This window comes from Pseudophryne corroboree, chromosome 5, assembly GCF_028390025.1.
Source record: "Pseudophryne corroboree isolate aPseCor3 chromosome 5, aPseCor3.hap2, whole genome shotgun sequence".
Taxonomy (NCBI): Eukaryota; Metazoa; Chordata; class Amphibia; order Anura; family Myobatrachidae; genus Pseudophryne; species Pseudophryne corroboree.
In genome coordinates, this window is record NC_086448.1 from 4,462,794 (window position 1) to 4,477,954 (window position 15,161).

Genomic DNA, 15,161 nt, shown 5'->3' on the forward strand with positions numbered 1-15,161 from the left:
CTGCCTTCTCCTTCCATGCCTGCCTGCCTTCTCCTTCCATGCCTGCCTGCTTCTCCTTCCATGCCTGCCTGCCTTCTCCTCCTTCAATGCCTGCCTGCCTTCTCCTTCTTCCATGACTGCACCTCCGCTGTCTGCCTTGCCATCCCATGCCTGCCTTCTCCTTCCCTGCCTGCATTCCCCTCCCCATCTGCCTTCTCCTCTTTCCGTACCTGCCTTCTCCTCTTTCCGTACCTGCCTATTTCGTCCGTTCCTACCCGGACTGCCTTTCCTTCCCGCCTTCTCCTCCTGTGCCTTCTCCTCCAGTGCCTGTCTTCTGCTCCTGTGCCTTCCCCTCCCCTGCCTGTCTTCTCCCCAGTGCCTTCCCCTCCCCTGCCTGTCTTCTCCAGGGCCTTCCCCTCCCCTGCCTGTCTTCTCCAGTGCCTTCCCCTCTCCTGTCTGCCTTCTACCAGTGCCTTCCCATCCCCTGTCTGCCTTCCCATGCCTGCATTATCTAGTGCCTTCCCTACCCTGCCTGCCTTCTCCAGTGCCTTCCCCTCCCCTGCCTGTCTTCTCCAGTGCCTTCCCCTCTCCTGTCTTCTACCAGTGCCTTCCCATCCCCTGTCTGCCTTCCCTTCCCTACCCTGCCTGCCTTCTCCAGTGCCTTACCATCCCATGCCTGCCTGCTCCAGTGCCTTCCCCTATCTTGCCTGCCTTCTCCAGTGCCTTCCCATCCCCTGTCTGCCTTCTCCTTCCGTTCCTACCCGGACTGCCTTTCCTTCCCTCCTTCTCCTCCTGTGCCTTCCCCTCCCCTGCCTGTCTTCTCCTCCCGTGCCTTCCACTCCCCTGCCTGTCTTATCTTCATCTGCCTTCCCCTCCCCATGCCTGTCTTCTCCTCCTGCGCCTTCCCCTCCCCTGCCTGTCTTCTCCTCCCCTGCCTGTCTTCTCATGTGTCTTCCTTCTCCTCCTGTGCCTTCCCCTCCCCTGCCTGTCTTCTCCTCCCGTGCCTTCCCCTCCCCTGCCTGTCTTCTCCTCCCCTGCCTGTCTTCTCATGTGTCTACCTTCTCCTCCTGTGCCTTCCCCTCCCCTGCCTGTCTTCTCCTCCAGTGCCTTCCACTCCCCTGCCTGTTTTCTCCTCCCCTGCCTGTCTTCTCATGTGCCTTCCCCTCCCCATGTCTGTCTTCTCCTCCTGTGCCTTCCCCTCCACTGCCTGTCTTCTCCCCTGTCTGTCTTCTCCTCCCCTGTCTGTCTTCTCCCCCCCTGCCTGTCTCCTCCTCCCCTGCCTGTCTTCTCCTCCTGTGCCTTCCACTCCCCTGCCTGTCTTCTCTTCATCTGCCTTCCCCTCTCCTGCCTGTCTTCTCCTCCTGCGCCTCCCCCTCCCCTGCCTGTCTTCTCCTCATCTGCCTTCCCCTCTCCTGCCTGTCTTCTCCTCCTGCGCCTCCCCCTCCCCTGCCTGTCTTCTCCTCCCCTGCCTGTCTTCTCCTCCCCTGCTTGTCTTCTCCTCCTGTGCCTTCCCCTCTCCTGCCTGTCTTCTCCTCCCCTGCCTGTCTTCTCCTCCCCTGCATGTCTTCTCCTCCCCTGCCCTTCTTCTCCTCCTGTGCCTTCCACTCCCCTGCCTGTCTTCTCTTCATCTGCCTTCCCCTCCCCTGCCTGTCTTCTCATCCCCTGCCTGCCTTCTCCTCATGTGCCTTCCCCTCCCCTGCCTGTCTTCTCCTCCTGCGCCTTCCACTCCCCTGCCTGTCTTCTCCTCCTGTGCCTTCCACTCCCCTGCCTGTCTTCTCTTCATCTGCCTTCCACTCCCCTGCCTGTCTTTTCCTCCCCTGCCTGTCTTCTCCTCCTGCGCCTTCCCCTCCCCTGCCTGTCTTCTCCTCTCCTGCCTGTCTTCTCCTCCTGTGCCTTCCCCTCCCCTGCCTGTCTTCTCCTCTCCTGCCTGTCTTCTCCTCCTGTGCCTTCCCCTCTCCTGCCTGTCTTCTCCTCCTGTGCCTTCCCCTCCCCGCCTGTCTACTCTTCCTGTGCCTTCCCCTCCCCTGCCTTTCTACTCCTCCTGTGCCTTCCCCTCCCCTGCCTGTCTTCTCCTCCTGTGCCTCCCCCTCCCCTGCCTGTCTTTTCATCTGCCTTCCCCTCCCCTGCCTGTCCTCTCCTCCCGTGCCTTCCCCTCCCCTGCCTGTCTTCTCTTCATCTGCCTTCCCCTCCCCTGCCTGTCTTCTCTTTATCTGCCTTCCCCTCCCCTGCCTGTCCTCTCCTCCCGTGCCTTCCCCTCCACTGCCTGTCTTCTCCTCCTGTGCCTTCCCCTCCACTGCCTGTCTTCTCCTCATGTGCCTTCCCCTCCCCTGCCTGTCTTCTACTCCAGTGTCTTCCCCTCCCCTGCCTGTCTTCTCCTCCCGTGCCTTCCCCTCCCCTGCCTGTCTTCTCCTCCCGTGCCTTCCCCTCCCCTGCCTGTCTTCTCCTCCCGTGCCTTCCCCTCCCCTGCCTGTCTTCTCCTCCCGTGCCTTCCCCTCCCCTGCCTGTCTTCTCCTCCCGTGCCTTCCCCTGCCTGTCTTCTCCTCCCGTGCCTTCCCCTCCCCTGCCTGTCTTCTCCTCCCGTGCCTTCCCCTCCCCGCCTGTCTCCTCCTCCCGTGCCTTCCCCTCCCCTGCCTGTCTTCTCCTTCCGTGCCTTCCCCTCCCCTGCCTGTCTTCTCCTCCCGTGCCTTCCCCTCCCCTGCCTGTCTTCTCCTCCCGTGCCTTCTCCTCCCCTGCCTGTCTTCTCCTCCCGTGCCTTCCCCTCCCCGCCTGTCTTCTCCTCCCGTGCCTTCCCCTCCCCTGCCTGTCTTCTCCTCCCGTGCCTTCCCCTCCCCGCCTGTCTCCTCCTCCCGTGCCTTCCCATCCCCTGCCTGCCTTCCCCTCCCCTGCCTGTCTTCTCCTTCCGTGCCTTCCCCTCCCCGCCTGTCTCCTCCTCCCGTGCCTTCCCCTCCCCTGCCTGCCTTCCCCTCCCCTGCCTGTCTTCTCCTTCCGTGCCTTCCCCTCCCCTGCCTGTCTTCTCCTCCCGTGCCTTCTCCTCCCCTGCCTGTCTTCTCCTCCCGTGCCTTCCCCTCCCCGCCTGTCTTCTCCTCCCGTGCCTTCCCCTCTCCTGCCTGTCTTCTCCTCCCGTGCCTTCCCCTCCCCTGCCTGTCTTCTCCTCCCGTGCCTTCCCCTCCCCTGCCTGTCTTCCCCTCCCCTGCCTTCCCCTCCCCTGCCTGTCTTCTCCTCCCCTGCCTTCCCCTCCCCTGCCTTCCCCTCCCCTGCCTGTCTTCTCCTCCCGTGCCTTCCCCTCCCCTGCCTGTCTTCTCCTCCCGTGCCTTCCCTGTATTCCTCTCCCCACCATGATCCATTCTCCAACTCAGATACCTTTCTACAGCCATATTCATTCTTTCTCCCAAATTCTCCAAAACCGTCCTTCTGCCCACGCCTCACATGCTCACACCTGTCCTCACGTACAGACATCATTCTTCCCTTATTACGCCACTTGCCCCACTATATATTCTCTTACCCATTGTTTTTATATGCCTCAGGGTGGGGCATGTCCTGAACTGAGAGTCCTTGAGGTAAATACGGCCATGAAGTTTCCGGAAAAAGAGTTATCTGTTGCCATAGAGGCGTTACAGGCTTCCTGTCCCAAATTGGAGGTAAGTTGGGGTTGGGGGACAGTAATCCGGCGGCCGGTGTATACCCCGGGGTGTGTGTATGTATACAGAGCGGTGTGGGACAGTGGACAGTAATCCTGCGGCCGGTGTGTACCCCGGGGTGTGTATGTATACAGAGCGGTGTGGTACAGTGGACAGTAATCCTGCGGCCGGTGTGTACCCCGGGGTGTGTATGTATACAGAGCGGTGTGGGACAGTGGACAGTAATCCTGCGGCCGGTGTATACCCAGGGGTGTGTGTATGTATACAGAGCGGTGTGGGACAGTGGACAGTAATACTGCGGCCGGTGTGTACCCCGGGGTGTGTGTATGTATACAGAGCGGTGTGGGACAGTGGACAGTAATCCTGCGGCCGGTGTGTACCCCGGGGTGTGTGTATGTATACAGAGCGGTGTGGTACAGTGGACAGTAATCCTGCAGCCGGTGTATACCCCGGGGTGTGTGTATGTATACAGAGCGGTGTGGGACAGGGGACAGTAATCCTGCGGCCGGTGTGTACCCCGGGGTGTGTGTATGTATACAGAGCGGTGTGGGACAGTGGACAGTAATCCTGCGGCCGGTGTATACCCGGGGGGGGTGTATACAGAGCGGTGTGGGACAGGGGACAGTAACCCTGCGGCCGGTGTATACCCCGGGGGGGGTGTATACAGAGCGGTGTGGGACAGGGGACAGTAACCCTGCGGCCGGTGTATACCCCGGGGGGGGTGTATACAGAGCGGTGTGGGACAGGGGACAGTAACCCTGCGGCCGGTGTATACCCCGGGGTGTGTGTATGTATGCAGAGCGGTGTGGGACAGTGGACAGTAATCCTGCGGCCGGTGTATACCCCGGGGTGTGTGTATGTATACAGAGCGGTGTGGGACAGTGGACAGTAATCCTGCGGTCGGTGTGTACCCCGGGGTGTGTGTATGTATACAGAGCGGTGTGGTACAGTGGACAGTAATCCTGCGGCCGGTGTATACCCCGGGGTGTGTGTATGTATACAGAGCGGTGTGGGACAGGGGACAGTAATCCTGCGGCCGGTGTGTACCCTGGGGTGTGTGTATGTATACAGAGCGGTGTGGGACAGGGGACAGTAATCCTGCGGCCGGTGTATACCTCGGGGTGTGTGTATGTATACACAGCGGTGTTGTACAGTGGACAGTAATCCTGCGGCCGGTGTGTACCCCGGGGTGTGTGTGTGTATACAGAGCGGTGTGGGACAGGGGACAGTAATCCTGCGGCCGGTGTATACCCCGGGGTGTGTATGTATACAGAGCGGTGTGGGACAGTGGACAGTAATCCTGCGGCCGGTGTATACCCCGGGGTGTGTGTGTATACAGAGCGGTCTGGGACAGGGGACAGTAATCCTGCGGCCGGTGTATACCTCGGGGTGTGTGTATGTATACAGAGCGGTGTGGGACAGTGGACAGTAATCCTGCGGCCGGTGTATACCCCGGGGTGTGTGTGTATACAGAGCGGTGTGGGACGGGGGACAGTAATCCTGCGGCCGGTGTATACCCCGGGGTGTGTGTATGTATACAGAGCGGTGTGGGACAGTGGACAGTAATCCTGCGGCCGGTGTATACCCCGGGGTGTGTATGTATACAGAGCGGTGTGGGACAAGGGACAGTAATCCTGCGGCCGGTGTATACCCCGGGGTGTGTGTATGTATACAGAGCGGTGTGGGACAGTGGACAGTAATCCTGCGGCCGGTGTATACCCCGGGGTGTGTGTATGTATACAGAGCGGTGTGGGACAGTGGACAGTAATCCTGCGGCCGGTGTATACCCCGGGGTGTGTGTATGTATACAGAGCGGTGTTGGACAGTGGACAGTAATCCTGCGGCCGGTGTGTACCCCGGGGTGTGTGTGTGTGTATACAGAGCGGTGTGGGACAGTGGACAGTAATCCTGCGGCCGGTGTGTACCCCGGGGTGTGTGTGTGTATACAGAGCGGTGTGGGACAAAGGACAGTAATCCTGCGGCCGGTGTATACCCCGGGGTGTGTGTATACAGAGCGGTGTGGGAGAAGGGACAGTAATCCTGCGGCAGGTGTATACCCCGGGGTGTGTGTATGTATACAGAGCGGTGTGGGACAGTGGACAGTAATCCTGCGGCCGGTGTATACCTCGGGGTGTGTGTGTATACAGAGCGGTGTGGGACAGTGGACAGTAATCCTGCGGCCGGTGTATACCCCGGGGTGTGTGTATGTATACAGAGCGGTGTGGGGCAGTGGACAGTAATCCTGCGGCCGGTGTATACCTCGGGGTGTGTGTATGTATACAGAGCGGTGTGGGACAGTGGACAGTAATCCTGCGGCCGGTGTATACCCCGGGGTGTGTGTATGTATACAGAGCGGTGTGGGACAAGGGACAGTAATCCTGCGGCCGGTGTATACCCCGGGGTGTGTGTATGTATACAGAGCGGTGTGGGGCAGTGGACAGTAATCCTGCGGCCGGTGTATACCTCGGGGTGTGTGTATGTATACAGAGCGGTGTGGGACAGTGGACAGTAATCCTGCGGCCGGTGTGTACCCCGGGGTGTGTGTATGTATACAGAGCGGTGTGGTACAGTGGACAGTAATCCTGCGGCCGGTGTATACCCCGGGGTGTGTGTATGTATACAGAGCAGTGGGGGACAGGGGACAGTAATCCTGCGGCCGGTGTATACCCGGGGTGTGTGTATACAGAGCGGTGTGGGACAGTGGACAGTAATCCTGCGGCCGGTGTATACCCCGGGGGGGGTGTATGTATACAGAGCGGTGTTGTACAGTGGACAGTAATCCTGCGGCCGGTGTATACCCCGGGGTGTGTGTATGTATACAGAGCGGTGTGGGACAGGGGACAGTAATCCTGCGGCCGGTGTATACCCCGGGGTGTGTGTATGTATACAGAGCGGTGTGGTACAGTGGACAGTAATCCTGCGGCCGGTGTGTACCCCGGGGTGTGTATGTATACAGAGCGGTGTGGGACAATGGACAGTAATCCTGCGGCCGGTGTATACCCCGGGGTGTGTGTATACAGAGCGGTGTGGGACAGGGGACAGTAATCCTGCGGCCGGTGTATACCCCGGGGGGTGTGTATGTATACAGAGCGGTGTGGGGCAGTGGACAGTAATCCTGCGGCCGGTGTATACCTCGGGGTGTGTGTATTTATACAGAGCGGTGTGGGACAGTGGACAGTAATCCTGCGGCCGGTGTATACCCCGGGGTGTGTGTATGTATACAGAGCGGTGTGGGACAAGGGACAGTAATCCTGCGGCCGGTGTGTACCCCGGGGTGTGTGTGTGTATACAGAGCGGTGTGGGGCAGGATAGTAATCCTGCGGCCGGTGTATACCCCGGGGTGTGTGTATGTATACAGAGCGGTGTGGGACAGTGGACAGTAATCCTGCGGCCGGTGTATACCCCGGGGTGTGTGTATGTATACAGAGCGGTGTGGGACAGTGGACAGTAATCCTGCGGCCGGTGTATACCCCGGGGTGTGTGTATGTATACAGAGCGGTGTGGGACAGTGGACAGTAATCCTGCGGCCGGTGTATACCTCGGGGTGTGTGTATGTATACAGAGCGGTGTGGGACAGTGGACAGTAATCCTGCGGCCGGTGTGTACCCCGGGGTGTGTGTATGTATACAGAGCGGTGTGGTACAGTGGACAGTAATCCTGCGGCCGGTGTATACCCCGGGGTGTGTGTATGTATACAGAGCGGTGTGGGACAGGGGACAGTAATCCTGCGGCTGGTGTATACCCCGGGGTGTGTGTATACAGAGCGGTGTGGGACAGTGGACAGTAATCCTGCGGCCGGTGTATACCCCGGGGGGGGGTGTATGTATACAGAGCGGTGTTGTACAGTGGACAGTAATCCTGCGGCCGGTGTATACCCTGGGGTGTGTGTATGTATACAGAGCGGTGTGGGACAGGGGACAGTAATCCTGCGGCCGGTGTATACCCCGGGGTGTGTGTATGTATACAGAGCGGTGTGGGGCAGGGGACAGTAATCCTGCGGCCGGTGTATACCCTGGGGTGTGTGTATGTATACAGAGCGGTGTGGTACAGTGGACAGTAATCCTGCGGCCGGTGTGTACCCCGGGGTGTGTATGTATACAGAGCGGTGTGGGACAGTGGACAGTAATCCTGCGGCCGGTGTATACCCCGGGGTGTGTGTATGTATACAGAGCGGTGTTGGACAGTGGACAGTAATCCTGCGGCCGGTGTATACCCCGGGGTGTGTGTATGTATACAGAGCGGTGTGGGGCAGTGGACAGTAATCCTGCGGCCGGTGTATACCTCGGGGTGTGTGTATGTATACAGAGCGGTGTGGGACAGTGGACAGTAATCCTGCGGCCGGTGTATACCCCGGGGTGTGTGTATGTATACAGAGCGGTGTGGGACAAGGGACAGTAATCCTGCGGCCGGTGTGTACCCCGGGGTGTGTGTGTGTATACAGAGCGGTGTGGGGCAGGATAGTAATCCTGCGGCCGGTGTATACCCCGGGGTGTGTGTATGTATACAGAGCGGTGTGGGACAGTGGACAGTAATCCTGCGGCCGGTGTGTACCCCGGGGTGTGTGTGTGTATACAGAGAGGTGTGGGACAGGGGACAGTAATCCTGTGGCCGGTGTATACCCCGGGTGTGTGTGTGTATACAGAGCTGTGTGGGACAGTGGACAGTAATCCTGCGGCCGGTGTATACCCCGGGGTGTGTGTGTGTATACAGAGCGGTGTGGGACAGTGGACAGTAATCCTGCGGCCGGTGTATACCCCGGGGTGTGTGTATGTATACAGAGCGGTGTGGGACAGGGGACAGTAATCCTGTGGCCGGTGTATACCCCGGGGTGTGTGTGTGTATACAGAGCTGTGTGGGACAGTGGACAGTAATCCTGCGGCCGGTGTATACCCCGGGGTGTGTGTGTGTATACAGAGCGGTGTGGGACAGGGGACAGTAATCCTGCGGCCGGTGTATACCCCGGGGTGTGTGTATGTATACAGAGCGGTGTGGGACAGGGGACAGTAATCCTGCGGCCGGTGTATACCCCGGGGGGTGTGTGTGTATACAGAGCGGTGTGGGACAGTGGACAGTAATCCTGCGGCCGGTGTATACCCCGGGGTGTGTGTATGTATACAGAGCGGTGTGGGACAGGGGACAGTAATCCTGCGGCCGGTGTATACCCCGGGGTGTGTGTATGTATACAGAGCGGTGTGGGACAGTGGACAGTAATCCTGCGGCCGGTGTGTACCCCGGGGTGTATGTATGTATACAGAGCGGTGTGGGACAGGGGACAGTAATCCTGCGGCCGGTGTGTACCCTGGGGTGTGTGTATGTATACAGAGCGGTGTGGGACAGTGGACAGTAATCCTGCGGCCGGTGTATACCCCGGGGTGTGTGTATGTATACAGAGCGGTGTTGGACAGTGGACAGTAATCCTGCGGCCGGTGTATACCCCGGGGTGTTTGTATGTATACAGAGCGGTGTGGGACAGTGGACAGTAATCCTGCGGCCGGTGTGTACCCCGGGGTGTGTGTATGTATACAGAGCGGTGTGGTACAGTGGACAGTAATCCTGCGGCCGGTGTATACCCCGGGGTGTGTGTATGTATACAGAGCGGTGTGGGACAGGGGACAGTAATCCTGCGGCTGGTGTATACCCCGGGGTGTGTGTATACAGAGCGGTGTGGGACAGTGGACAGTAATCCTGCGGCCGGTATATACCCCGGGGGGGGTGTATGTATACAGAGCGGTGTTGTACAGTGGACAGTAATCCTGCGGCCGGTGTATACCCTGGGGTGTGTGTATGTATACAGAGCGGTGTGGGACAGGGGACAGTAATCCTGCGGCCGGTGTATACCCCGGGGTGTGTATGTATACAGAGCGGTGTGGGGCAGGGGACAGTAATCCTGCGGCCGGTGTATACCCCGGGGTGTGTGTATGTATACAGAGCGGTGTGGTACAGTGGACAGTAATCCTGCGGCCGGTGTGTACCCCGGGGTGTGTATGTATACAGAGCGGTGTGGGACAGTGGACAGTAATCCTGCGGCCGGTGTATACCCCGGGGTGTGTGTATGTATACAGAGCGGTGTTGGACAGTGGACAGTAATCCTGCGGCCGGTGTATACCCCGGGGTGTGTGTATGTATACAGAGCGGTGTGGGGCAGTGGACAGTAATCCTGCGGCCGGTGTATACCTCGGGGTGTGTGTATGTATACAGAGCGGTGTGGGACAGTGGACAGTAATCCTGCGGCCGGTGTATACCCCGGGGTGTGTGTATGTATACAGCGCGGTGTGGGACAAGGGACAGTAATCCTGCGGCCGGTGTGTACCCCGGGGTGTGTGTGTGTATACAGAGCGGTGTGGGGCAGGATAGTAATCCTGCGGCCGGTGTATACCCCGGGGTGTGTGTATGTATACAGAGCGGTGTGGGACAGTGGACAGTAATCCTGCGGCCGGTGTGTACCCCGGGGTGTGTGTGTGTATACAGAGAGGTGTGGGACAGGGGACAGTAATCCTGTGGCCGGTGTATACCCCGGGTGTGTGTGTGTATACAGAGCTGTGTGGGACAGTGGACAGTAATCCTGCGGCCGGTGTATACCCCGGGGTGTGTGTGTGTATACAGAGCGGTGTGGGACAGTGGACAGTAATCCTGCGGCCGGTGTATACCCCGGGGTGTGTGTATGTATACAGAGCGGTGTGGGACAGGGGACAGTAATCCTGTGGCCGGTGTATACCCCGGGGTGTGTGTGTGTATACAGAGCTGTGTGGGACAGTGGACAGTAATCCTGCGGCCGGTGTATACCCCGGGGTGTGTGTGTGTATACAGAGCGGTGTTGGACAGGGGACAGTAATCCTGCGGCCGGTGTATACCCCGGGGTGTGTGTATGTATACAGAGCGGTGTGGGACAGGGGACAGTAATCCTGCGGCCGGTGTATACCCCGGGGGGTGTGTGTGTATACAGAGCGGTGTGGGACAGTGGACAGTAATCCTGCGGCCGGTGTATACCCCGGGGTGTGTGTATGTATACAGAGCGGTGTGGGACAGTGGACAGTAATCCTGCGGCCGGTGTATACCCCGGGGTGTGTGTATGTATACAGAGCGGTGTGGGACAGTGGACAGTAATCCTGCGGCCGGTGTGTACCCCGGGGTGTATGTATGTATACAGAGCGGTGTGGGACAGGGGACAGTAATCCTGCGGCCGGTGTGTACCCTGGGGTGTGTGTATGTATACAGAGCGGTGTGGGACAGTGGACAGTAATCCTGCGGCCGGTGTATACCCCGGGGTGTGTGTATGTATACAGAGCGGTGTTGGACAGTGGACAGTAATCCTGCGGCCGGTGTATACCCCGGGGTGTTTGTATGTATACAGAGCGGTGTGGGACAGTGGACAGTAATCCTGCGGCCGGTGTATACCCCGGGGTGTGTGTGTGTATACAGAGCGGTGTGGGACAGTGGACAGTAATCCTGCGGCCGGTGTATACCCCGGGGGGGTGTATACAGAGCGGTGTGGGACAGGGGACAGTAATCCTGCGGCCGGTGTATACCCCGGGGTGTGTGTATGTATACAGAGCGGTGTGGGACAGTGGACAGTAATCCTGCGGCCGGTGTGTACCCCGGGGTGTGTGTATGTATACAGAGCGGTGTTGGACAGTGGACAGTAATCCTGCGGCCGGTGTATACCTCGGGGTGTGTGTGTGTATACAGAGCGGTGTGGGACAGGGGACAGTAATCCTGCGGCCGGTGTGTACCCTGGGGTGTGTGTATGTATACAGAGCGGTGTGGGACAGTGGACAGTAATCCTGCGGCCGGTGTATACCCCGGGGTGTGTGTATGTATACAGAGCGGTGGGGGACAGTGGACAGTAATCCTGCGGCCGGTGTGTACCCCGGGGTGTGTGTATGTATAGAGAGCGGTGTTGGACAGTGGACAGTAATCCTGCGGCCGGTGTATACCCCGAGGTGTGTGTATGTATACAGAGCGGTGTTGGACAGGGGACAGTAATCCTGTGGCCGGTGTATACCCCGGGGTGTGTGTATGTATACAGAGCGGTGTGGGGCAGTGGACAGTAATCCTGCGGCCGGTGTATACCCCGGGGTGTGTGTGTGTATACAGAGCGGTGTGGGACAGGGGACAGTAATCCTGCGGCCGGTGTATACCCCGGGGTGTGTGTATGTATACAGAGCGGTGTGGGACAGGGGACAGTAATCCTGCGGCCGGTGTATACCCCGGGGGGTGTGTGTGTATACAGAGCGGTGTGGGACAGTGGACAGTAATCCTGCGGCCGGTGTATACCCCGGGGTGTGTGTATGTATACAGAGCGGTGTGGGACAGTGGACAGTAATCCTGCGGCCGGTGTATACCCCGGGGTGTGTGTATGTATGCAGAGCGGTGTGGGACAGTGGACAGTAATCCTGCGGCCGGTGTGTACCCCGGGGTGTATGTATGTATACAGAGCGGTGTGGGACAGGGGACAGTAATCCTGCGGCCGGTGTGTACCCTGGGGTGTGTGTATGTATACAGAGCGGTGTGGGACAGTGGACAGTAATCCTGCGGCCGGTGTATACCCCGGGGTGTGTGTATGTATACAGAGCGGTGTTGGACAGTGGACAGTAATCCTGCGGCCGGTGTATACCCCGGGGTGTTTGTATGTATACAGAGCGGTGTGGGACAGTGGACAGTAATCCTGCGGCCGGTGTATACCCCGGGGTGTGTGTGTGTGTATACAGAGCGGTGTGGGACAGTGGACAGTAATCCTGCGGCCGGTGTATACCCCGGGGGGGTGTATACAGAGCGGTGTGGGACAGGGGACAGTAATCCTGCGGCCGGTGTATACCCCGGGGTGTGTGTATGTATACAGAGCGGTGTGGGACAGTGGACAGTAATCCTGCGGCCGGTGTGTACCCCGGGGTGTGTGTATGTATACAGAGCGGTGTTGGACAGTGGACAGTAATCCTGCGGCCGGTGTATACCTCGGGGTGTGTGTGTGTGTGTGTGTATACAGAGCGGTGTGGGACAGGGGACAGTAATCCTGCGGCCGGTGTGTACCCTGGGGTGTGTGTATGTATACAGAGCGGTGTGGGACAGTGGACAGTAATCCTGCGGCCGGTGTATACCCCGGGGTGTGTGTATGTATACAGAGCGGTGGGGGACAGTGGACAGTAATCCTGCGGCCGGTGTGTACCCCGGGGTGTGTGTATGTATAGAGAGCGGTGTTGGACAGTGGACAGTAATCCTGCGGCCGGTGTATACCCCGAGGTGTGTGTATGTATACAGAGCGGTGTTGGACAGGGGACAGTAATCCTGTGGCCGGTGTATACCCCGGGGTGTGTGTATGTATACAGAGCGGTGTGGGGCAGTGGACAGTAATCCTGCGGCCGGTGTATACCCCGGGGTGTGTGTATGTATACAGAGCGGTGTGTGACAGTGGACAGTAATCCTGCGGCCGGTGTATACCCTGGGGTGTGTGTGTGTATACAGAGCGGTGTGGGACAGTGGACAGTAATCCTGCGGCCGGTGTATACCCCGGGGTGTGTGTATGTATACAGAGCGGTGTGGGACAGTGGACAGTAATCCTGCGGCCGGTGTGTACCCCGGGGTGTGTGTATGTATACAGAGCGGTGTTGGACAGTGGACAGTAATCCTGCTGCCGGTGTATACCCCGGGGTGTGTGTGTGTATACAGAGCGGTGTGGGACAGTGGACAGTAATCCTGCGGCCGGTGTATACCCCGGGGTGTGTGTATGTATACAGAGCGGTGTGGGACAGTGGACAGTAATCCTGCGGCCGGTGTGTACCCCGGGGTGTGTGTATGTATACAGAGCGGTGTTGGACAGTGGAGAGTAATCCTGCGGCCGGTGTGTACCCTGGGGTGTGTGTATGTATACAGAGCGGTGTGGGACAGTGGACAGTAATCCTGCGGCCGGTGTGTACCCCGGGGTGTGTATGTATACAGAGCGGTGTGGGACAGTGGACAGTAATCCTGCGGCCGGTGTATACCCCGGGGTGTGTGTATGTATACAGAGCGGTGTTGGACAGTGGACAGTAATCCTGCGGCCGGTGTATACCCCGGGGTGTGTGTATGTATACAGAGCGGTGTGGGGCAGTGGACAGTAATCCTGCGGCCGGTGTATACCTCGGGGTGTGTGTATGTATACAGAGCGGTGTGGGACAGTGGACAGTAATCCTGCGGCCGGTGTATACCCCGGGGTGTGTGTATGTATACAGAGCGGTGTGGGACAAGGGACAGTAATCCTGCGGCCGGTGTGTACCCCGGGGTGTGTGTGTGTATACAGAGCGGTGTGGGGCAGGATAGTAATCCTGCGGCCGGTGTATACCCCGGGGTGTGTGTATGTATACAGAGCGGTGTGGGACAGTGGACAGTAATCCTGCGGCCGGTGTGTACCCCGGGGTGTGTGTGTGTATACAGAGAGGTGTGGGACAGGGGACAGTAATCCTGTGGCCGGTGTATACCCCGGGTGTGTGTGTGTATACAGAGCTGTGTGGGACAGTGGACAGTAATCCTGCGGCCGGTGTATACCCCGGGGTGTGTGTGTGTATACAGAGCGGTGTGGGACAGTGGACAGTAATCCTGCGGCCGGTGTATACCCCGGGGTGTGTGTATGTATACAGAGCGGTGTGGGACAGGGGACAGTAATCCTGTGGCCGGTGTATACCCCGGGGTGTGTGTGTGTATACAGAGCTGTGTGGGACAGTGGACAGTAATCCTGCGGCCGGTGTATACCCCGGGGTGTGTGTGTGTATACAGAGCGGTGTGGGACAGGGGACAGTAATCCTGCGGCCGGTGTATACCCCGGGGTGTGTGTATGTATACAGAGCGGTGTGGGACAGGGGACAGTAATCCTGCGGCCGGTGTATACCCCGGGGGGTGTGTGTGTATACAGAGCGGTGTGGGACAGTGGACAGTAATCCTGCGGCCGGTGTATACCCCGGGGTGTGTGTATGTATACAGAGCGGTGTGGGACAGGGGACAGTAATCCTGCGGCCGGTGTATACCCCGGGGTGTGTGTATGTATACAGAGCGGTGTGGGACAGTGGACAGTAATCCTGCGGCCGGTGTGTACCCCGGGGTGTATGTATGTATACAGAGCGGTGTGGGACAGGGGACAGTAATCCTGCGGCCGGTGTGTACCCTGGGGTGTGTGTATGTATACAGAGCGGTGTGGGACAGTGGACAGTAATCCTGCGGCCGGTGTATACCCCGGGGTGTGTGTATGTATACAGAGCGGTGTTGGACAGTGGACAGTAATCCTGCGGCCGGTGTATACCCCGGGGTGTTTGTATGTATACAGAGCGGTGTGGGACAGTGGACAGTAATCCTGCGGCCGGTGTGTACCCCGGGGTGTGTGTATGTATACAGAGCGGTGTGGTACAGTGGACAGTAATCCTGCGGCCGGTGTATACCCCGGGGTGTGTGTATGTATACAGAGCGGTGTGGGACAGGGGACAGTAATCCTGCGGCTGGTGTATACCCCGGGGTGTGTGTATACAGAGCGGTGTGGGACAGTGGACAGTAATCCTGCGGCCGGTATATACCCCGGGGGGG

At 59.0% G+C, this 15,161-nt stretch overlaps 1 protein-coding gene across 4 annotated transcripts in view; it reads left to right on the forward strand.

Annotated features, from left to right (window-relative positions):
• FBXL6 (F-box and leucine rich repeat protein 6) overlaps positions 1–15,161 on the forward strand; it is a 236,357-nt gene that overhangs the window by 156,926 nt on the left and 64,270 nt on the right. For all 4 annotated transcript variants that reach the window (XM_063921065.1, XM_063921066.1, XM_063921067.1 and 1 more), the window contains exon 7: positions 3,504–3,617. In XM_063921065.1, coding sequence (XP_063777135.1) covers positions 3,504–3,617 — 114 coding nt within the window. The remainder of the gene's footprint in view (positions 1–3,503; positions 3,618–15,161) is intronic.